General features: G+C 45.4%; 1 protein-coding gene across 3 annotated transcripts in view; it reads right to left on the bottom strand.

Moving 5' to 3' along the window:
* Positions 1 to 1,307: 1,307 nt before the first annotated feature.
* The window catches only part of LOC134983897 (zinc finger protein 271-like), a 34,916-nt gene continuing 13,492 nt past the window's right edge, over positions 1,308 to 22,731 (bottom strand). For all 3 annotated transcript variants that reach the window (XM_063949509.1, XM_063949507.1, XM_063949508.1), the window contains exon 6: positions 1,308 to 5,359. In XM_063949509.1, the coding sequence (XP_063805579.1) occupies positions 3,300 to 5,359 (2,060 nt within the window). In that variant the 3' untranslated portion in view covers positions 1,308 to 3,299. The remainder of the gene's footprint in view (positions 5,360 to 22,731) is intronic.

The following is a 22,731-nucleotide window of genomic DNA, read 5'->3' as shown; positions in this document are numbered from 1 at the left end:
AACCTTACTCCATCCCCTCACATCCTGTAACCCTGAATAACTCTGCTGTTCTATCCTTATATATGTGCAGAAACATGCTATACACTGCAAATAGAAACCAGAATATAGGTCTCAAGATATTGCACTTCTGTATACCAAACACTAAGCCCTAACCTTACTCCATCCCCTCACATCCTGTAACCCTGAATAACTCTGCTGTTCTATCCTTATATATGTGCAGAAACATGCTATAAACTGCAAATAGCAACCAGAATATAGGTCTCAAGATATTGCACTTCTGGTTACCAAACACTAAGTCCTAACCTTACTCCATCCCCTCACATCCTGTAACCCTGAATAACTCTGCTGTTCTAGCCTTATATATGTGCAGAAACATGCTATAAACTGCAAATAGCAACCGGAATGTAGATCTCAAGATATTGCACATCTGGATACCAAGCACTAAGTCCTAACCTTACTCCGTCCCCTCACATCCTGTAACCCTGAATAACTCTGCTGTTCTATCCTTATATATGTGCAGAAACATGCTATAAACTGCAAATAGCAACCAGAATATAGGTCTCAAGATATTGCACTTCTGGATACCAAACACTAAGTCCTAACCTTACTCCATCCCCTCACATCCTGTAACCCTGAATGACTCTGTTATTCTATCCTTTGAGTATATGTAACTTGCTGGGAATGTGTGTGGAGACTATGTGTAAATTATGCACTATATAAATAGAATATTGAATCTGTCTTTGTGGCTTTTCTGTGCGATTGCGTATGCTACCGTATATACTCATACCACGTGTCAATACGTGAACCAGTGTACGTAGCGTGCGTGGATGCGTACACATGGTGACTACGCGCACGCAGAGGCCACTCGGTTTGGTGTTTGCATGTGGTGTGTATGTAATATTTTTGACTTCGACAATACAACCCTAATTCACCTACACAAGTAAAAATAAAATAAAACTGAACCTTTGAACAGACATCATTTATTTAAAAAAAAATAAGATATCTATATACACCCCACTATTCACACGAGCACACAATCAGACATAGCCACAATCACAAGTACATAGTCACTATTGGTGGTTCTGGGCTCCGGCCAGTTCAAGGGAAATCGCACAGTCACAATGGCAGCGTGTGTACCCACCTTTGCACACCAGACGGGGTATTTATACACAGCAACACTGATATTATGTGGACACAAAAGTAACAATACAAGGGACACAGTAACAGGAAATTGTTTCTGTCACCATAGCGATAATTATCTGGAAATAAGATAATACACAGACACATAAAAAGACTCAACGGAAATCTTTTGTTTTTAAACAACTTTATTTCATATTTTTAATACACAGATTTTTCTCTATATTTTAAACTTAAAAAATACTTTACTCTGCACAACAGCCTATGGGGGTCATTCAGAACCAGCCGCAATAGCGTCTCGCAACAGTTTGCTGGTGGTGGTAATATATACATGCGCACATTGCGGTCACATCCCTGAGGGGTTAACGCGGGTGGGCTAGGACCATTTTTCAGGGGCTGCATGATGTCACATCTGCGTTCATCTCTGATTACCCCCTATAAGCTTCCAGAGTGCACCTCATATCTCATCTTTTCCAAGTTACTACAAATGATATGAGATCGGTAGCAGCACTACTTTCAGGATTATTACACAGAACACACATAAAGGCTGACACAGCAAATAACAGTAACACATACAAGGGATTCATTAGAAATAAGGAAACATAATCATTAAGTCTAATTATCAACTGATTCTGTGCGGGACCCATACACCTCTTTACTGCCTCCAGCAGCCAATGTAACTGCACTGCGGCCACCCGCCCTGTCTCCCCCCCACTACTACCACTCGCCGTCTCCCCCACTACTACCACCTGCCCTGTCTCCTCCCACTACCCCATCTTCTCACACTACTGCCACCGCCCTGTATCCCCCCACTACGGTCACTTGCCCTGTCTACCCCTCTACTGCCACCACCCTGTCTCCTTCCACTACTGCCACCCGCTGTCTCCCTGACACCTTAGCTCTTTTTTGGGACATGATTACCCACATAGACACTGCCTCCAGCAGCCCCTGGTACCGCACTGCAGCCATCCGCCCTGTCTCCCCTGACACCTCAGCGCTGCTTGGAGACAATATTACCTATGTAGACACTGCTCCAGCAGCCCCCACTAATGCAAAGGTGCCGCCTACCCGACATCTCAGCACTGCTTGGGGAATTGATACTGCTAGTTACAGTCCTTCATCTGCAGATGGAACCGAACAGGGCGCTGCTTCTGGTACCTTGGACCCTGGTCATGTAGGGCTGGGAGAGTCAGTAAGATTATGTAATAGAGTCACCATCTTACAGGCAGCCGGTGAAGGGAGCAGAGAATGGGTGTTATGTGGCAGGAACGGGCTGGTTAGGTAACAACCTGGCTGCTGCATTCTGTACAAGCTACAAGCGGTGCAATTCATTTGCTGGGAGACCCAGGTAGAGGACATTGCAGTAGTCTATGTGTGATGATACAAATACATGTATGACTGTAGGTAGATCTTCTGAGGGAAATAAGTGCTGGAGTCTGGCTATGTTCCTCAGATGAGGATCTGATTGTGGCTGATACCTGATGTGTAAGCGTGGAAGTCAATTGTTTGAAAAGTCGGTTGGGGGTGTTTTTTCCAGTCTAGTAGATAGGAAAAAACAAACACCTGACTTTTCAAACAGTTGAATACCCCCCAAGTATCACTCCACCATCCAGGACACCAAGGGGGAAATTTACTAAGATGGGAGTTCTATTTAAGATGGGATGTTGCCCATGGCAACCAATCAGATTCTACTTCTCATTTATCTAGCACCTTATAGAAGATAATACCTGAAATCTGATTGGTTGCTATTGGCAACATCCCATCTTAAATAGAACTCACATCTTAGTAAATTTACCCCCAAGATTCCGCACATGATCAGCATTTTGTTACTCTGAACCCCCAAGCTTAAGTCTGTTTGGTTTGCAAAGCTGAGCTGTAGCCCTGCCCTTTGTTGGTGAGCTTCTATCAGAAGGACCTGTTGCATGTATATTGCAAAAAGCATAAGAGATAGGACAGAATCTTGAGGAACATTACATGGCAATGATAAGTATACTCCAGAAGATTAAAATGGTTTCTCACCTGAGTGAAGTCTATTGTGTGCAACAAAAGCTTATTTCTCAGAGTATGGAAATGGCCTCTCACCTGTGTGACTTCTCTGATGTGTAACAAGATGTGATTTCTGTGTAAAACATTTCCCGCACTCAGAGCAAGAAAATGGCTTCTCACCTGTGTGACTTGTTATGTCTAACCAGATCTGATTTGTGTGCAAAACATTTCCCACACTCAAAACATGGAAATGGCTTCTCACCTGTGTGACTTCTCTGATGTGTAATAAGATCTGATTTCCGTGCAAAACATTTCCCACACTCAGAACAGGAAAATGGCTTCTCACCTGTGTGACTTCTCTGATGTTTAACAAGATCTGCTTTCCATGCAAAACATTTCCCACACTCAGAGCAAGAAAATGGCTTCTCACCTGTGTGACTTCTGTTATGTCTAACCAGATCTGATTTGTGTGCAAAAGATTTCCCGCACTCAGAGCAAAAAAATGTATTCACACCTGTGTGACTTCTGTTATGTCTAACCAGATCTGATTTGTGTGCAAAACATTTCCCGCACTCAGAACATGGAAATGGCTTCTCACTTGTGTGACTTCTCTGATGTATAACAAGAACTGATTTCCGTGCAAAACATTTCCCACACTCAAAACATGGAAATGGCTTCTCACCTGTGTGACTTCTCTGATGTATAACAAGAACTGATTTCCGTGCAAAACATTTCCCACACTCAGAACATGGAAATGGCCTCTCACCTGTGTGACTTCTCTGATGTTTAACAAGATTTGATTTCCATGCAAAACATTTCCCACACTCAGAGCAAGAAAATGGCTTCTCACCTGTGTGACTTCTCTGATGTCTAACAAGATCTGATTTACTTAAACAACATTTCCCACACTCAGAGCAAGAAAATTGCTTCTCACCTGTGTGACTTCGCTGATGTGTAATAAGATCTGATTTCCGTGTAAAACATTTCGTACACTCAGAGCAAGAAAACAGATTCTCACCTGTGTGACTCCTCTGATGTATAACAAGATGTGATTTCTGTGTAAAACATTTCCCACACTCAGAGCAAGAAAATGGCTTCTCACCTGTGTGACTTCTGTTATGTCTAACCAGATTTGATTTCCGTGTAAAACATTTCCCACACTCACAGCAAGAAAATGGCTTCACACCTGTGTGACTTCTCTGATGTGTAACAAGATGTGATTTACTTAAACAACATTTCCCACACTCAGAGCAAGAAAATTGCTTCTCACCTGTGTGATTTCTCTGATGTCTAACAAGATCTGGTTTGTGTGCAAAACATTTCCCACACTCAGAACATGGAAATGGCTTCTCACCTGTGTGACTTTGCTGATGTGTAACAAGATGTGATTTCCGTGTAAAACATTTCCCACACTCGGAGCATGAAAATGTCTTCTCACCTGTGTGACTTCTTTCATGTTTAGTAAGATTTGATTTGTCTGCAAAACATTTCCCACACTCAGAACATGGAAATGGCTGCTCACCAGTGTGACTTCGCTTATGTGTAATAAGATCTGATTTCCGTGTAAAACATTTCGTACACTCAGAGCAAGAAAACAGATTCTCACCTGTGTGAATTTGCTGATGTGTAACAAGTTGTGATTTCTGTGTAAAACATTTCCCACACTCAGAGCAAGAAAATGGCTTCACACCTGTGTGTCTCCTCTGATGTCTAACAAGATATAGTTTGTGTGCAAAACATTTCCCACACTCAGAACATGGAAACGGCTTCTCACCTGTGTGACTTCTCTGATGCATAACAAGATGTGATTTCCGTGCAAAACATTTCCCACACTCAGAACATGTCAGTGGCCTCTCACCTGTGTGACTTCTCTGATGTATAACAAGATGTGATTTGTATGTAAAACATTTCCCACACTCTGAACATATCAGTGGCCTTCCACCTGCCTTACCTGTGTGTGGGTTAATAGGCTTTGTGTTCTGTGTAAAACATTTGGTATCTACAGAACAGGGAAACACTGTATCTACTGTCAGAGCTGTAACAGATGCACCAATATCAGAGTGATCAGGAGAACACTTCCCAGGATCAGAAGGACCAGCTGATAGAGCTGGATGTATCATTGGGGTAATGGGGTTATCTCCTGGAGAATCCGGTCTACTGTCATTATCTTTTATGTCACAATCCGGGGATAACATTAGATGTCCTTCTGAGATATTCCTGCTTGTGTGTCCATCTGCTGGAAATAAAATACATTATGGAAATATGACATTTTTTGTAACAATATTAATCTTGTAAACAATAGGATAAGACGACTCTCTGGGACACTTAATTGTAAATGTGTGGGTATAATAAAACATAACTTTTAATGAAGGCTTTATAATATTGTGTCTCAATCATTGTGTCCACCCTCCTGAGAATACTCACAATAACAAATATAATATTATAATAAGACTTAGATATACCTCTCTCTTATAACTAACCATGAAACATCAATAGAGATGTAGTCACTCGCCAAGTCCTATGTCAGCACCAATGTAAAACAATAGATGGGGAACATATCGTAGACTCTAGATGAACAATAACATCAGTCATATGAGCTGATAGATCAGAGAAATGTCTCCTAACGTTACTCCTGGAAGCATTGGTAAGGTAGCATTCCTTTATGTGTGTGCTCATACGCTGGTAAGCCTGTACATGTGTTACTCACCCTTATATAAGGTATATTGCTACAGCAGAGTAGGTGTGTGGAACAAGGTATTTTACATGCAATACACCATATAATACACTGTAATCATCATCATCATCTGATAGGTTATAATACACTGTTACACCCCATCATCAGTGTCTTAACTCTATACTCTCCATAGTAATAAGGATGATGTGTGTACGGTAAGTATGATACAGAGAATTACATATCAGAATCTATACAGCTGCAGCCATACTTCTGCTTCTCATACGTGTGCTACTGGCAGCAGTGAACATCTGAGTGAGAGTGCAGGGAAGACAGCAGAGTCTGATGAGAAAGAGATTGGATCTGCCTTTGCAGGGATGTACCACACCTGTCACCCCTGTTAGTATATAAAATAATAAAAAAGAGGGGTGTGGTCCATCCAGGCGTGCTTTATGGAGATCTCCTCACTAAGTGGCTTCTTATCTAACCTACCTGATATCTCTTAGCCGCCGCTGGTACCAAGACCCAATCTATTAGGTCCACCACTCCTACTGCCCTAAAGCCGCTCCCTCCGGGCACCGTTCACTGCCACAGCCTAGTGACGCCGCTGATGCCACAGGCTGTATTCTGGGGCTAAGTGTGCCCAAGTTTTCCTGCACGCTCCTGACACCTGACTTGAAGGCGCTTTTCGCTCAGTCGGGATCACTTGCTCTCCCACTCACACGGGTGCGCAGATTCCGCTACTGCTGGGGACAGAACGGGCTGCCCATAGTCAGTGGAGCCCGGCGGTGATATTGGGAAGTGAGATGACTGTCATTTTGGATCCTGGTGCCCGGCCATCGCATGCTTTGACTTCTGCCTTCAATAAGGTGTAAAATTGATATAAGCTGCTAAAAAAGTGTTGTGATGGCTGGACCGGGGTCACTACACTAAATTGAGGCATTTGCCTGGAGGTGAAACTACCTTCTATTTATATGGTACCACTATAATCTACTTCCTCTCAGTCTACATGCAGAGCCCAGTATCAAGTATCGTCTGAGTACAGCTCATTACACTCTGATTACAACCTCACAGTATATTATTTTGTGGATTTATTCACTGAATATATTTTTCCATTTGTGTCTCTCTGTGCTGAGTACTTCACGTCTGTGATCACGCTGACCTCTAGTGGAATTTCTTGGTCATTACTGTGTTATTTGAGTTGCATTACATCATGTTTACTTGAAATTTTGGCTCGGCTACCCCTGTCATCCCGACTAAGAATGTCATTTTGAACTGTGTCATCTTGATGTAACCTCCTAACAGCGTACTCCTTTTATTTATAGATCGTTTGTATTTTCCTATCTCTGAGAGGTCCGTCTCTTTGTAGCCGGCTTAACATGCCTCCAAAAAAGGTTAAAAGGTACTAAATTGGCCCACCTGTCCATCCCTTTGGTACCTCAAATTCAGGTGGTCCTTCTAAGACCGCTACAACATCATCTGCTTCTTCTTGTCAGACGCACATGAGGCATACTGTGACAAATTACATGGCCCTATGTGGGCAATGCCATTATGTAGTGTTAGGACTGCTGACATCGGAGAAGCCGTGAAGTGGCGCAGCAGCTTAAACATGTGTAAACTTATTCTCTGAATTTCTATTACCAGATAGGTTCAGGTATGGTTACAGGTCATTTTTTAGTTTGCTGAAGGGAAATGTAGGGGTGGGATTTGCAACCCCCCCTCTCTGTCTGTTTGTCTGTGACCCCTGCCCCTTTCCAGTACCTGATACATAATTATCTCCAGGAATGATCGAGCATTTACCATTGTTTGTCTGCTTGTGTGCGAGAGGCATTGAATGGGAGCAGTATTTGGAAGGCATGCTGTTCCTTGTAGTACCCATGGGAGATCCTGGGGGTGGCTCCTGGGCAAGTTAGCTCTCTGTCTGGGTGTGTTTTAGTAATAGCCTTTATCATGAGGCCTACTGTGACAAATTACATGGCACTATGTGGGCACTGCCATTATGTAGTGTTAGGACTGCTGACATCGAAGAAGCCGTGAAGTGACGCAGCAGCTTAAACATGTGTAAACTTATTCTCTGAATTTCTATTACCAGATAGGTTCAGGTATGGTTACAGGTAATTTTTTTGTGTGCTGAAGGGAAATGTAGGGGTGGGATTTGCAACCCCCCCTCTCTGTCTGTCAGACGCACAGCCCAGCTGTAATGGCTGAAAACATCTTAAGACACACTAGATGGTCCTGTTACTCTATGCTCTATACATTCTGTGTTATCTACATTTAAGGACTGAAATAACCTCAGAACTTAACTCTAATATTCAAGCTTTGAGGTCCGGTATCAGTGAGATTGGCACTCGTACAGACTAAGATGAAAGAGATTGTTGCGTCTCACAAAGATCTGATTTCAGCACATGACACCCTTCAGGAAGACCTGGTCTCTATTCGTGATAAAGTCATTGATTTAGAAGACAGGTCTCGGAGAAATAATATCAGAATAATGGGCATGACGGATTCTGTTACAAATTCTGAGCTTTATGATTATGCCACGGTCCTCTATTCAGAAGCTTCCACTGAAGACTCCCAAAGCCCAAACAGACCCCTATCCAAGCACCGAGGGACACTCTGCTCAGGGTCCACTTTCTTCATATAAAAGAACACATTCTAGTCTGCTTTGTCTTCCTCATCCACAGCCGAGTGTCTGGATAATCTGCAGATATTTCCAGATATTTCTTCTGTGACGCTGGCCAAAAGACGTCTATTCCACCCAAGGAAATGTGCAATACAAATGGGGCTTTCCTACTAAGATTATTGTGATGCGAAATGGCACCTTCACAGTGATACCTTCACCCGAGGATGGCCCTGCTATTCTGAAAATGTGGGATTTTTCTGTTGACAGTCCTTCATGACACTTTACCTAAACCAATCCCGGAGGAGTTGTCTTCCGTCTTGAAGCAATATGCTAAGTTGTAAGACTGCAAGAGACACTCAGAGTTTGTTTCCTACTGTAACATGTGCCAACTGGGACTAAGTTACTGGGCATGGATCTATTTTTGGGTCAGATTTATTTATTCTTATTATGGGTTTAAAACGTGTCTGTTTCTCTTTATTTCCTGTGCTATTTAATTGCTATATAGTATATGGTCTGATATACTTTCTAGTCTTACGTTTCATAATACCTTTCTAGAATGTTTGGGTGTTCAGGCAAAGCATGACTGATTCGTCTAACATCCTGTTGCCCTTATAACGGTGTTGGTGGAACCTGCATTGGATATCAGGCCATGTTCTTGGCCTTTACCTCCTTTGGATACATTGGTTACATTGAGATATGATATTTCTTTGTACAGTTGTTACTATGACCACCAGATTTTGCCCTCTTGTATGGCTACTTGAGGTAGTCGGTGGGTTTCCCTTTTAGGTCCGACCGCCACCTTTTTCTACCTTTCTGTCACGGTACCCTAGTGACGGAATCGCTAGCTCCTTTATGGACGCTATTTCTGTTTGTCTCCCATTTTTGTTCCCTATTTTATTTTTTCTGTTATGATAGTTTGAAGTATGCACACGCCCTACAGACTCTATTGGACTTTACACAGATGATCCTAGATGTTTCATACCATGATCTGATCTCTATCATGGTGACGTTTTTAATTCTTAATGTAAAAGGTCTTAATTCTCCTCATAAGAGACGTCTTGCAATAAAATATTTCACTGACCAGAAGGCGGCGGTGGTAGCCACTCAGGAATCACATGTTCCATTGCACTCTCCCCCTCAGTTTACCAATAACTACCCAGCATGCTCTATCTCCTGTGGTGTAGCCATCCTTTCTAATAGATCCTGCCCCATTCACCTGGAAAGCAAGTGGGTGGATTGCAATGGTAGATATTGGATTCTAGTTGTGAAAATTCATTATAAATATGTCCCCCTCATTTCTCTCTATGCCCCTCATGCCAGGCAGCCCCGATTTCTTATATATTGTTTTTCAAAAGCTACAAGAAATTGCACTTCTCCTTATGGGAGATGTTACTCTTCTCCAGACCCTCATCTTGATAGATCCTCCACTACTGATGAACAGACCAATAATGCCGCCCGTTCCTCATCTTCCTCATGCTCCCTTTATTAGCTGAATTTGACCTCTATAATACTCGGAGAATTAGACATCCAGGTGTGCGTGATTACATTTATTACTCTGCTGTACACAAGTCATATTAGAGAATAGACCTTCTTCTATGTCATTACAATTGATCCCTTACATAAATATATTTCAATATGGGGTGATAGTGTGACGACACAGCCGGCGCATCGTGTCGCACAGTGGTGAAATACATGCGGTTACTTTCCTAGCCCTGGTCCTAACCATGGACTCCACTAATTGCCATTATGTTATTAGTTATATGCTAGGCAATATTGTATTGTATTGTGTTATTATATTGTACAGTTGCTGCCAACTCAGTAATAGGAGCCGTTCACTAGCCAATTCCCTGAGGCCGGCTGTTACAGGAGCATGTGGATACATGACAGGGGCTGCGCCAGATATTTCCTAAGCATTGTGTCACGTGGCATGAGGAACCCTGAGCCTGTGCCCCAGCAAGCAGCCGCACCATGCCAGAAATATATGTAGTTATGGTAGACCTACTGTCGATAACGCTATTTCTCCTAATTCCACAGTATCCACATGATATACATTGGGATATGAGGTCAGCGGATTGGAACCAATGATCAAAAGCTTTTGGCCTCCCAGAATGCAACGGGCCAGTCCTCTATATCCCCGCCTCCTGGCTCAGGAAATTCAGTTGTTTTCCAAAGCTCAAGGCAGGAGCATCATAGAGAGCCCTAATCAGGCGAGAAGAAGACACATGCACACACTTCCGTACAAGAAGGAAGAGGTTAGTAAGTGTAAGGATCCTCAAATCAGGTGTGTCAGGGTGGGATCCCTGTGGATACAGTGGACCAAGGAGAAATAGAGTTATCGACAGTAAGTCTACCATAACTACATAATTCTCCTGTAGGGTCCACAGTAATATCCACAGAATATACATTGGGATGTCCCAAATCAATTTCGTGGAGGGGGCGCTCCAGATTGGAAAGGAGAATCCTTTGCCCAAATGCAGCATCCTGAGAGGCAAAGGTATCAAAGGCATAATATCTAATGAATGTGTTAATGGAAGACCATGTGGCTGCCTTACATATCTGTTCTGCTGAAGCACCACGTTGTGCTGCCCATGACAGACCTACCTTACGAGTAGAGTGAGCAGAGACACTAGCTGGATTAGGGATATCAGCTTGAGAATATGCTTCTGAATCATCATCCGAAGCCACCTCGCCAGTGTTTGCTTGTCAGCAGCCAATCCTCTCGTGAAATCCGTAGAAAATGAAGAGTGTCTGTCTTTCTGATGGCACTGGTACGATCCACGTAGATCCTTAAAGCCCGGACTACGTCCAAAGATGCATCTCCCGCAGAAAGATCTGGCCCTTGGAAGGCCGGGACTACAATTTCTTCGTTAAGGTGGAATTTAGACACCACCTTAGGAAGATAACCAGATTTGGTTCTGAGAACAGCTCTATCTGGGTGAAATATCAAAAAGAGGGCGACATAACAATGCCCCGAAATCTAAAACTCTTTTAGCTGAGGCAATAGCAGAGTAGAAAGAGAATCTTAGCTGTCAACCATTTAAGATCCACTTACGTCAGTGGTTCAAATGGAGCAATTTGAAGCACCTTTAGGACTATACCTAGATCCCAAGGCGCTGTAGGAGGAACAAAAGGAGGTTGGATGTGAAGCATTCCTTGGAAAAAAGTGCAAACATCCTGCAGGTTAGCATTTTTCTTTTGAAGCCATACAGTCAATGCTGACTCCTGAACTCTCAAGGAAGCCACCTGTAGACCTTTATCCATTCCTGCCTAAAGGAATGCTAGGACTCTGGGAACTCTGAAAGACCTAGGGTCAAATTTCCGGTCACTGCACCATTGAATATAAGCTTGCCATATTCGGTGATAAATGCAAGCTGAGGAAGGTTTCTGTGCTCTAAGCATTGTTTGAATTACCTGTTGTGAAAATCCTTTTGCTTTCAGGATGGAAGTCTGAAGAGACACGCCGTCAAAGACAGCCAATCCAGGTGCTTGTAATAACAAGGACCCTGAGACAGCAGATCTACACGTTGAGGGAGTAGAAACGGAGTATCCACTGACAGCCTCTGTAGATCTGTGTACCAATGTCTTCTGGGTAATCCAGAGCTATTAGCATCATGGCGCCCTTTCCCTGTTTTACCTTTTGCATCACCCTGGGCAACAGGGCGATCAGTGAAAACATAGTCCAGACGAAAGTCCCATCTTAATGACAGGGAATCCACGAAGGTCGCTTTGGGATCCTTTGTCCTTGACCCGTATTCGGGAACTTTGTTGTTATGACGGGACGCCATGAGATCTATCTCCGGCAACCCCAACTTGTCTACCAGAGTCTAGAAGACCTTGGGGTGTAAAGCCCATTCGTTTGCATGAATGGCATGTCGACTGAGAAAATCCGCTTCCTAGTGCCACCGTAACGTGTGGCTCACCTCCTTCATTGCCTTTTGGCTGCGAGTTTCTGATGATTGAGGTACGCTACTGCCATTGCATTATCCGAGCGAATTTGAACTGGTTTCCCCCGAAGAATGTCCTTTGCCTGAATGAGTGCCATATATATATGGCCCGAAGTTCCAATATATTTATTAGCAGGCAACTTTCTTCCTTGGTCCACTGCCCCTGGAAGCAACATTTTTCCGACACTGCTCCCCAGCCCTGAAGACTGGCATCCGTTGTCAGAACCTCCCAATCTGAGATCCTAAAGGGTCTTCCTTTGTCCAGATGGGATGTCTGTAGCCACCAGGCTAATGACCTCCGTACTTACAGAGGAAGGACCATAGTCTGAGTTTTTATTGTCTGATATAACCCATTACACTTGGAATTTAGCATACTCCACCATGTCGAATGTCGACACCATTGATCCCATCACACGCATAGCTGCGTAAATGGATACCCTTTGACTCTGTAGCAGCTCCTGAATCCTTGACTCTATTGTGGTCATTTTGTTCAGAGGTAAAAACACTCTCTGAAGACCAGAATTCAATACAGCCCCCAAGTGCGTCATACGTTGTGATGGAACCAGGGACAACTTTGCCCAATTTATGAGTCAACTGTGACACTGAAGCAATTCCTGAGACTTAACCAGGATTAATAGGTCGTAGAGGTATGGAAAACTCCTTATCCCTTGTCGACGGAGATAAGCCGCCATTACCATCATAATTGTGGTGAACACTCTGGGAGCTGTAGCCAGTCCAAATAGTAGGGCCTGAAACTGAAAGTATTGCTGGAGGATAGCAAACCTGAGATAGCACTGATTGGACAGTGCTATAGGAACATGCAGGTAATCATCCTGGATATCAAGGGATACCATAAAATCCTCCGGCTCCATGGCCAAAATAATGGAAGGTAAAGTCTCCATATGAAACAGAGGCACCCAAATGTACTTGTTCAGCACCTTGAGATTGAGTATGGGCCGGAATTACCAATTTGGCTTCTGAACTAGAAACATGTTGGAATAGAAACCTTGTCCTTGTTGCGCGAGCACAGGGAATTGGAATTATCATCCCAGATTGAAGCAACTTCTGACCTGCCTGTTGTAAGGCCCTGGCCTTCGTTTCTACGGAAGATGGGCTGGTACAAAAGAACCTTTGTGGAGGGTGTTTCTTGCAGGCAAACGCATAACCATGAGAAACCGCTTCTTGCTCCCAGGCATCTGTGGTGGACTGCTGCCAGATCTGTGCAAAATGATGAAGTCTGCCTCCCACCCTGGAGTCCCCCAGGTGGAGGACCACACCATCAAGCTGATGGCTTATCTTCTGGCTTGGAAGCAGGCCCTCTGCTAATTGCTTTTTAGTCTTACCAGACTTGTCAGATTGGGACTGTTTGCCATAACCCTTCCCTTTTGCTTTTCCCTGGGTCCGAAAGGGCCGAAAAGCTGGAAACCTAGGTTTGGATTTGTGGGTTGAAGGAAACTTCACTTTCTTGGAGTCTGCCTCTGACTCCAAAATACTGTTTAATTCTTTACCAAAAAGAATATCTCCAGTAATAGGCAAAAGACTCTAGAACCTCCTTGGACTCTGAGTCAGCCTTCCATGTACGTAGCCAGACCGCTCTGGGAGCTGCTACTGCTGAAGCTGATGCTTGAGAGACAATAGTACCCATGTCCAAGGCTGCTTCTTCCATAAACATAGCCGCCTGTTTAATATGTGCAATATGGGATTTTTGCTCCCTAGATGCCAATGAGACATCATCCTTCAATGCATCAGCCGAGGCCGCCACTGCTTTTGCCATCCAGGCTGAAGCCATGGCTGGTCTTACAATTACCCCAGACAATGAGAAAATAGTTTTTAAAAAACCATCTATTTTTCTATCCGTAACAATCATTTAATGATGTTGAAGGCAGAGGTAATGTAGATTTTCGCACCAATCGAATTACATGTGTATCTACTTTGGGAGCCACTCCCTTTTTAAACAGTCCCCAGCTGGAAGAGGATAATGGGAATTTCATTTCCTTGGAATTCTAAACTTCTTACTGGGTGTGACCAAAGCCTCTTGCATAATCTCCGTCAACTCTTCTAACCCCGGAAATTCAGTTCTGACTGTTTTGGGATGTTTAAACACAGGAGCATTGGATTTTAACAAAGGGCTCTGCTGCATCCTATAAGGATAGAATGGCTTTCACAGCACTAATTAGCTCAGGTATAACCACTGAGCTGGGACCTTCATCCTCGTCTCTGTATGCAGACCCAGAATGCGAGGAATCCTAATCCTCCGAAGTGTCCCCATCTGAAACATGGCCCTCATTCCGAGTTGTTCGCTCGCAAGGCGATTGTAGCAGAGTTACACACGCTAAGCCTACGCCTACTGGGAGTGTATCTTAGCTTCTTAAAAGTGCGACCGAAGTATGCGCAATATTGCGATCACAAACGAGTTAGCAGTTTTTGAGTAGCTTCAGACTTACTCTGCCTGTGCGATCAGTTCAGTGCTTTTCGTTCCTGGCTGACGTCACAAACACACCCAGCGTTCGTCCAGGCACTCCCACCGTTTCTCCGGCCACTCCTGCGTTTTTTCCTGAAACGGTAGCGTTTTCAGCCACACGCCCCTAAAACGGCCTGTTTCCGCCCAGTAACACCCATTTCCTGTCAATCACACTACGATCGCCGGAGCGATGAAAAAGCCGTGAGTAAAATTACTTTCTTCATAGTAAAGTTACTTGGCGCAGCCGCAGTGCGAACATTGCGCATGCGCACTAAGCGGATTCTCACTGCGATGCGATGAAAAACTCAGAGCGAACAACTCGGAATGAGGGCCCATGTGTAGACTGTGAAGATGTAGTTTCATGTTACCTTCCACAGGCCTTTCAGTCTGTTTTAGTTGAAAGGCTGCAGATTCCTGGACTGGATGTGATAAAACCCAGGGGGAATGTTGCATGTAAGAGTTAACAGGGTAACCTATCATTGGTATAGGAGCTGGCATTATGCGCTCAGCTACACCAAATAATGTCTGTGCAAACGTAGCCCATGGGGGTTCCATCTGAACGTGTGCCTGCCTAGGATTATTCAGGAGGCTTTGGTGAAAGCTAAAACAATTTGCACATAATCCATTCTGAACCAGATCCTGAGAGGTTAACCCAGCTTTGCAGGACAAACATGAAATCAGTGTTGGTGCTGCTGTGGAGAGTGTATCATCCTCACCCTTGCTGCTCTTAGACATGATAAACAAATCACACATTTGTATGGTGTTAACTACACAATTTGTGACTGAAATCAATTAATAGCTTGCTAAAGTGACATGCAATCCGATCCCTCCCTGCCTTGCACCAGCACTGAGGATCTGTATACATGACAGAAATAGTAAAGTCAGTAATCACACTAGCAATCAGTCACAAGTTATACATTAGTATAATAAGCAACATGAGCACATCATCAACTACAGATACATTTCAAGTATGTAGGAGAAACATATTACTGCATTACCTTATATAGGAAACTTAACGTATTCAGTCGCACAGCGAAAGAAACGGCAATAGTTTAAAGACTCATATGCATCAGGCACTTATCCAACTACTCGTACCCAATACATTAGTGAATGCTGAGTGGATCCAGACGCAAATAGTGTACACAAACTCCAAGTGCACACAACAGTGAACATAGACGCCCAAGTGAAGACCGATGCACCAGTCACACAGACGCCAATGCTGTGATTGGGTCCTTTAGAAACACAGCATCTCAGACGGAAGCAGCAAATCAGTTCATGGCAGGAAACTCGGAGGAAACTGGTCATGAACCGGGGGAGGGGTGACCAGGTGAGCGTCTTACTCCCCACTGCTGACTTCAACCCCAGGGACACAGGCCTCACACTAATCCCTGGAGTCTATGATCCCTGGAACCTAGCACTGGTGTACCCGAGGTGGCAGCCACGTCAGCAACTGTTCGGTAGTTTCCCGTACCCCCACGCTATGCGGAACTGACTCCTTACCTTCTCCCCATGCTCCGGCCACAGCCTGTTAACGTCAGCTGGACTTGCTAGTACATCCAACACAGACGCCCGCCGAAACAGCACTGTACACATGGGTTAGCGTTCTTGCGACCCGGCGGGGAGTTGTTGGAGTAACTCTTTCTAAGGTGCGTGTAAGATGCTTTTTAGAAAACTCGCTCAAAAAATGTAAGACTATAAAAATAAATGAAATAACAAGCTTAGGGCTGCCAAAATCAGCAACCCAAAGATCGTGGTCCGGCTCTTGCCACACCAACTAAAAAAACTGAAATGCCTACGCCAGAAGACAGGGATATAGGGGACTGGCCCACTGCATTCTGGGAGGCAGAAAATAAGATTTTAAACCTACCGGTAAATCTTTTTCTCCTAGTCCGTAGAGGATGCTGGGGACTCTGTAAGGACCATGGGGTATAGATGGGCTCCGCAGGAGACATGGGCACCGTAAAAAACTTTTAGTATGGTTGTGCACTGGCTCCTCCCTCTATGCCCCTCCTCCAGACCTCAGTTAGAGAAACTGTGCCCAGAGGAGATGGACAATATGAGGAAAGGATTTTGTAATCTAAGGGTAAGATTCATACCAGCCCACACCAACCACACCGTATAACCTGGAATATACGCAACCAGTTAACAGTATGAAACCAAACAGCATCAGTCAAAGACCAATCTCAACTGTAACATAACCCTTACGTAAGCAACAACTATATACAAGTCTTGCAGATTTAGTCCGCACTGGGACGGGTGCCCAGCATCCCCTACAAACTAGGAGAAAAAGATTTTACCGGTAGGTTTAAAATCTTATTTTCTCTTACATCCTAGAGGATGCTGGGGACTCCGTAAGGACCATGGGGATTATACCAAAGCTCCAAACCGGGCGGGAGTGCGCGGATAACTCTGCAGCACCGATTGAGCAAACGTGAAGTCCTCATCAGCCAGGGTATCAAACGTGTTTGAACCCGACCAAGTAGCTGCTCGGCACAACTGTAATGCCGAGACGACTCGGGCAGCTGCCCAAGAAGAGCCCACCTTCCTAGTGGAATGGGCCTTTACCGAATTTGCTAACGGCAATCCAGCCGTAGAATGAGCCTGCTGAATCGTGTGACAGATCCAGCGAGCAATAGTCTGCTTAGAAGCAGGCGCGCCAACCTTGTTGGCTGCATACAGGACAAACAGAGCCTCTGTCTTCCTAACCCTAGCCGTCCTGGCAACATAGATTTTTAAGGCCCTGACTACATCCAGGGACTTGGAATCCTCCAAGTCACTTCTAGCCACAAGTACCACAATAGGTTGGTTCATATGAAATGAAGAAACCACCTTACGAGTCCTCAATTCCGCTCTATCCACATGAAAAATCAAGTAGGGGCTCTTGTGAGACAAGGCCGCCAACTCGGACACCCGCCTTGCAGATGCCAAGGCTAATAACATGACCACCTTCTAGGTGAGAAATTTTAATTCAATCGTTTGAAGGGGTTCAAACCAGCGTGATTTAAGGAACTGTAACACCACGTAAAGGTCCTATGGTGCCACTGGTGGCACAAAAGGAGGCTGGATGTGCAGCACTCCCTTTACAAAAGTCTGGACTTCTGGGAGAGAAGCCAATTCCTTCTGAAAGAATATAGATAGGGCCGAAATCTGTACCTTAATGGAGCCTAACTTTGGCCCATATCCACTCTTGTCTGTAGGAAGTGGAGAAAACGGTCCAGATGGAAATCTTCCGTAGCAACATTTTTGGTTTCACACCAAGATACATACTTCCTCCAGATACGGTGATAATGCTTCACCGTTACCTCCTTCCTAGCCTTTATCAGAGTAGGGATAACTTCCTCCGGAATACCTTTCTCCGCTAGGATTCGGTGTTCAACCGCCATGCCGTCAAACGCAACCGTGGTAAGTCTTGGAACATGCAAGGCCCCTGCTGCAACAGGTCTTCCCTGAGAGGAAGAGACCACGGATCTTCTGTGAGCATCTCCTGAAGATCCGAATACCAGGCCCTTTGAGGCCAATCTGGAACACTGAGTATTGTCTGTACTCTTTTTCGTCTTATGATTCTCAGCACTTTTGAGATGAGAGGCAGAGGAGGGAACACACAGACCGACAAACACCCATGGTGTCGCTAGGGTGTCTACCGCTACTGCCTGAGGGTCCCTTGACCTGGCACAATACCTCTGAAGGTTTTTGTTGAGTCATGACGCCATCATGTCTATTTGAGGAAGTCTCTGCAAAGACTTCTTGATGAAGTCCCCACTCTCCTGGATGAAGATCGTGTCTGCTGAGGAAGTCTGCTTCCCAGTTGTCAACTCCCGGTATGAAGACTGCTGACAGAATGCTTACGTGATCTTCCGCCCAGCGCAGAATTCTGGTGGCTTCCGCCATTGCCACTCTGCTCCTTGTCCCGCCTTGGTGGTTTACATGAGCCACAGCTGTGACGTTGTCTGATTAAATCAGAACTGGAAGGTCGCAAAGAAGATACTCCGCTTGACGTAGGCCATTGTATATGGCCCTCAATTCCAGCATGTTGATGTGTAGACAAGCCTCCTGGCTTGACCATAGACCTTGAAAATGTCTTCCTTTTGTGACTGCACCCCATCCTCGGAGGCTCGCATCCGTGGTCACAAGAACCCAGTCTTGAATGCCGAACCTGCGACCCTCTAGAAGGTGAGCACTCTGCAGCCACCACAGGAGAGACATCCTGGCCCTGGGGGACAGGCTTATCCTTTGATGTAGTTGCAGATGGGACCCTGACCACTTGTCCAGAAGGTCCCACTGAAAAGTCCTCGCATGGAACCTGCCGAAGGGGATGGTCTCGTAGGCTGCCACCATTTTTCCCAGAACTCGAGTGCATTGATGAACAGACACTCTTTTTGGTTTTAGCAGGTCCCTGACCATGTTCTGGAGATCCTGGGCTTTATCCATTGGTAGAAAAACCCTCTTCTGTTCCGTGTCCAGAATCATGCCTAGGAATGATAGTCGAGTCGTTGGAATCAACTGCAACTTTGGCAGATTGAGAATCCAACCGTGTTGTTGTAACACTCTCAGGGAGAGCGACACGCTTTTCAGCAATTGATCTCTCAATCTCGCCTTTATCAGGAGATCGTCCAAGTACGGGATAATTGTGACTCCCTGCCTGCGCAGGAGCACCATCATTTCCGCCATCATTTTGGTGAAAATTATCGGGGCCGTGGAAAGCCCAAACGGCAACGTCTGAAACTGGTAATGACAGTCCTGTACCGCGAACCTCAGGTACTCCTGATGAGGAAGAAATATGTGGACATGAAGGTAGGCATCCATAAAATCCCCTCCTTCCAGACTGGATATCACAGCCCGGAGTGATTCCATCTTCAATTTGAACTTTTTCCAGTACAGGTTTAGGGATTTTAGATTTAAAATGGGTCTGACCGAATCATCCGGCTTCGGGACCACGAACAGGGTTGAATAGTACCCTTTCCCCTGTTGGACCAGGGGAACCTTGACAATCACTTGCTGTTGACACAGCTTTTGAATTGCATCTAATACTACTTCCCTCTCCGAGGAAGAGGCTGGCAAGGCCGACTTGAAAAATTGGCGTGGGGGCACCTCTTCGAACTCCAGTTTGTAACCTTGGGATACAATTTCCAACGTCCAAGGATCCACGTCTGATAGAACCCAGACCAGGCTGAAGAGTCGAAGACGTGCCCCCACCGGCGCGGACTCCCTCACTGGAACCCCAGCGTTATGCGGTGGATTTAGCAGAAGCCGGGGAGGACTTCTGCTCCTGGAAACTAGCCAAAGCAGGTGTTCTCTTACTTCTGCCCTTACCTCTGGCGAGGAAAGAGGAGCCCCGACCTCTTCTGGACTTATGCCACCGAAAGGACTGCATCTGATATTGTGGAGTTTTCTTTTGCTGTGGGGGAACAAAAGGAAAAAATTTGGATTTACCCGCGGTAGCTGTGGAAAACCAGGTCCGCGAGACCATCCCCAAACAAAACTTCACCATTGTAAGGTAAAACCTCCATATCCTTCTTTGAGTCGGCATCACTCGACCATTGGCGGGTCCACAGAGCTCGTCTCGCCGAAACTGCCATGGAGTTGGCTCTGGAACCAAGCACACCACGTCTCTTTGAGCGTCTCTCATATATAAGACTGCGTCTTTAATGTGACCTAAAGTCAGTAAAATTTTATCCTTGTCCAGGGTATCAATGTCAGCTAATAAGGTATCTGTCCACGCTGCCACTGCGCTACAAACCCATGCCGTTGCTATTGCCGACCTGAGCAAAGCACCCATATGTGTATTAATAGATTTTAAGGTAGTCTCCTGTCTACGATCCGCAGGATCCTTGAGGGTTGCGGTGTCTGGAGACGGTAGCGCCACCTTCTTGGACAGAGGTGTTAAAACCTTGTCCACCCTGGGCGAGGATTCCCACCGTACCCTGTCCTTTGCAGAGAAAGGATACGCCATAAGGATACGCCAAGGGAATGGGCAGTTTTTTGTCTGGAGTTTCCCAAGCTTTTTCAAATAATTAGTTCAGTTCATGAGATTGGGGAAAGGTTACCTCAGGTTTCTTTTCCTTATACATGCGCTACCTCGTGTCAGGGACAGAGGGGTCATCTGTGATATGCAAAACATCTTTTATTGCAATAATCATTTAATGAATACTTTTGGCCACCTTTGGGTGTAACCTTGCCTCATCATAGTCGACATTGGAGTCAGAATCCGTGTCGGTATCAGTGTCTGCTATTTGGGATAGGGGACGCTTTTGAGACCCCGACGGGCTCTGTGATCCAGTCAAATCCGTGGATTGACTCCCTGCTGTTTCCCTGGACTCAGCTTTGTCCATTCTCTTATGTAATAAGGTCACGTTTGCATTTAAAATATTCCACATATCATACCAATCATGAGTCGGCATTGCCGACGGACACACCATAATCATCTGCTCCTCCTTGGATGAGCCTTCCGCTTCAGACATGCCGACACACGCGTACCGACACCCCCACAGGGATATATCTATAAGGGGACAGTTCCCCAACAAGGCCCTTTGGAGAGACAGAGAGAGAGTATGCCAGAACACACCCAGCGCCAACTGACACTGGAACCAATTCCCAGATAAAGCGCTTTTATATATATATTAAATGTGATATACACTCACTGCGCCTACATGTGCCCCCCTCCCCCTTCTCTCTCTTTCAGCCCTGTGTCACAGTTCTGCAGGGGAGAGTCCGGGGAGCCAGCTTCTCTGCAGTGCTCTGTGGAGAAAATGGCGCTGGTTAGTGCTGTGAGTCCAAGCTCCGCACCCTCAGCGGCAGGCTCCGGTCCCACTCAAATGTACAAATAATGGCGGGGAATGTATATATCTACTGCCTCCGCAGCCCATATATAAAAAAATGGCAGAGGTTTATATTGCTGTTCACGGCGCCCCCTCTATGCCCTGCACCCATCAGTGCCTGTCAGTGTTTAATGTGTGGGAGCAATGGGAAGGTCTGAAGTCTTCTGCCGCCTTTGAAGTCTTTTTTCTTATACTCTTCCGGCTCTGCGAGGAGGAGGACGGTGCGGCTCTGGTACGAACTGCGGGGGGAGACCTGCGTTCCGATCCCTCTGGAGCTAATGGTGTCCAGTAGCCTAAGAAGCAGAGCCTGTCAGTTAAGTAGGTCTGCTTCTCTCCCCTCAGTTCCACGATGCAGGGAGCCTGTTGCCAGCAGTGCTCCCTGAAAATAAAAAAACCTAATAAAATTATTTTATCAGAGAAACTCAGTAGAGCTCCCTGTAGTGCACCCATTCTCCTCTGTGCACAGGATCTAACTGAGGTCTGGAGGAGGGGCATAGAGGGAGGAGCCAGTGCACACCCATACTAAAAGTTCTTTATGGTGCCCATGTCACCTGCGGAGCCCGTAAATACCCCATGGTCCTTACGGAGTCCCCAGCATCCTCTAGGACGTAAGAGAAAGCTTTTGATCATTGGTGCCAATATGCTGACGTTACCTCATATCCCAATGTATATCCAGTGGATACTACTGTGGACCCTGGAGAAAAGGAGTGGTTTATATATATATATAGACCGGCGTGAGCTAATAGTGATACTCTCAGGAAATACCTTGTATGTAATACCATAGGCAGAGGTACTGCTAGCAAATAGTATGCCTGCTGGTGACACACAGTGACATGATGTGAGGAGAGCAGGAGTATAGTATGGGCTGATGGCTCCTGATGTATGAGATACACCAGAGAGTGTGGGGAGGAGACTGGTCAGATCTCTGGGCTGGTAACACACAGTGACATGATGTGAGGGGGAGAGCAGGAGTATAATAGGGTCTGATGGCTCCTGATATATGAGATACACCAGAGAGAGTGGGGAGAAGACTGGTCAGATCTCTGGGCTGGTAACACACAGTGACATGATGTGAGGGGAGAGCAGGAGTATAA

Source organism: Pseudophryne corroboree (assembly GCF_028390025.1).
Source record: "Pseudophryne corroboree isolate aPseCor3 chromosome 3 unlocalized genomic scaffold, aPseCor3.hap2 SUPER_3_unloc_28, whole genome shotgun sequence".
Classification (NCBI taxonomy): Eukaryota; Metazoa; Chordata; class Amphibia; order Anura; family Myobatrachidae; genus Pseudophryne; species Pseudophryne corroboree.
This window is presented reverse-complemented; position numbering and strand designations above follow the sequence as displayed.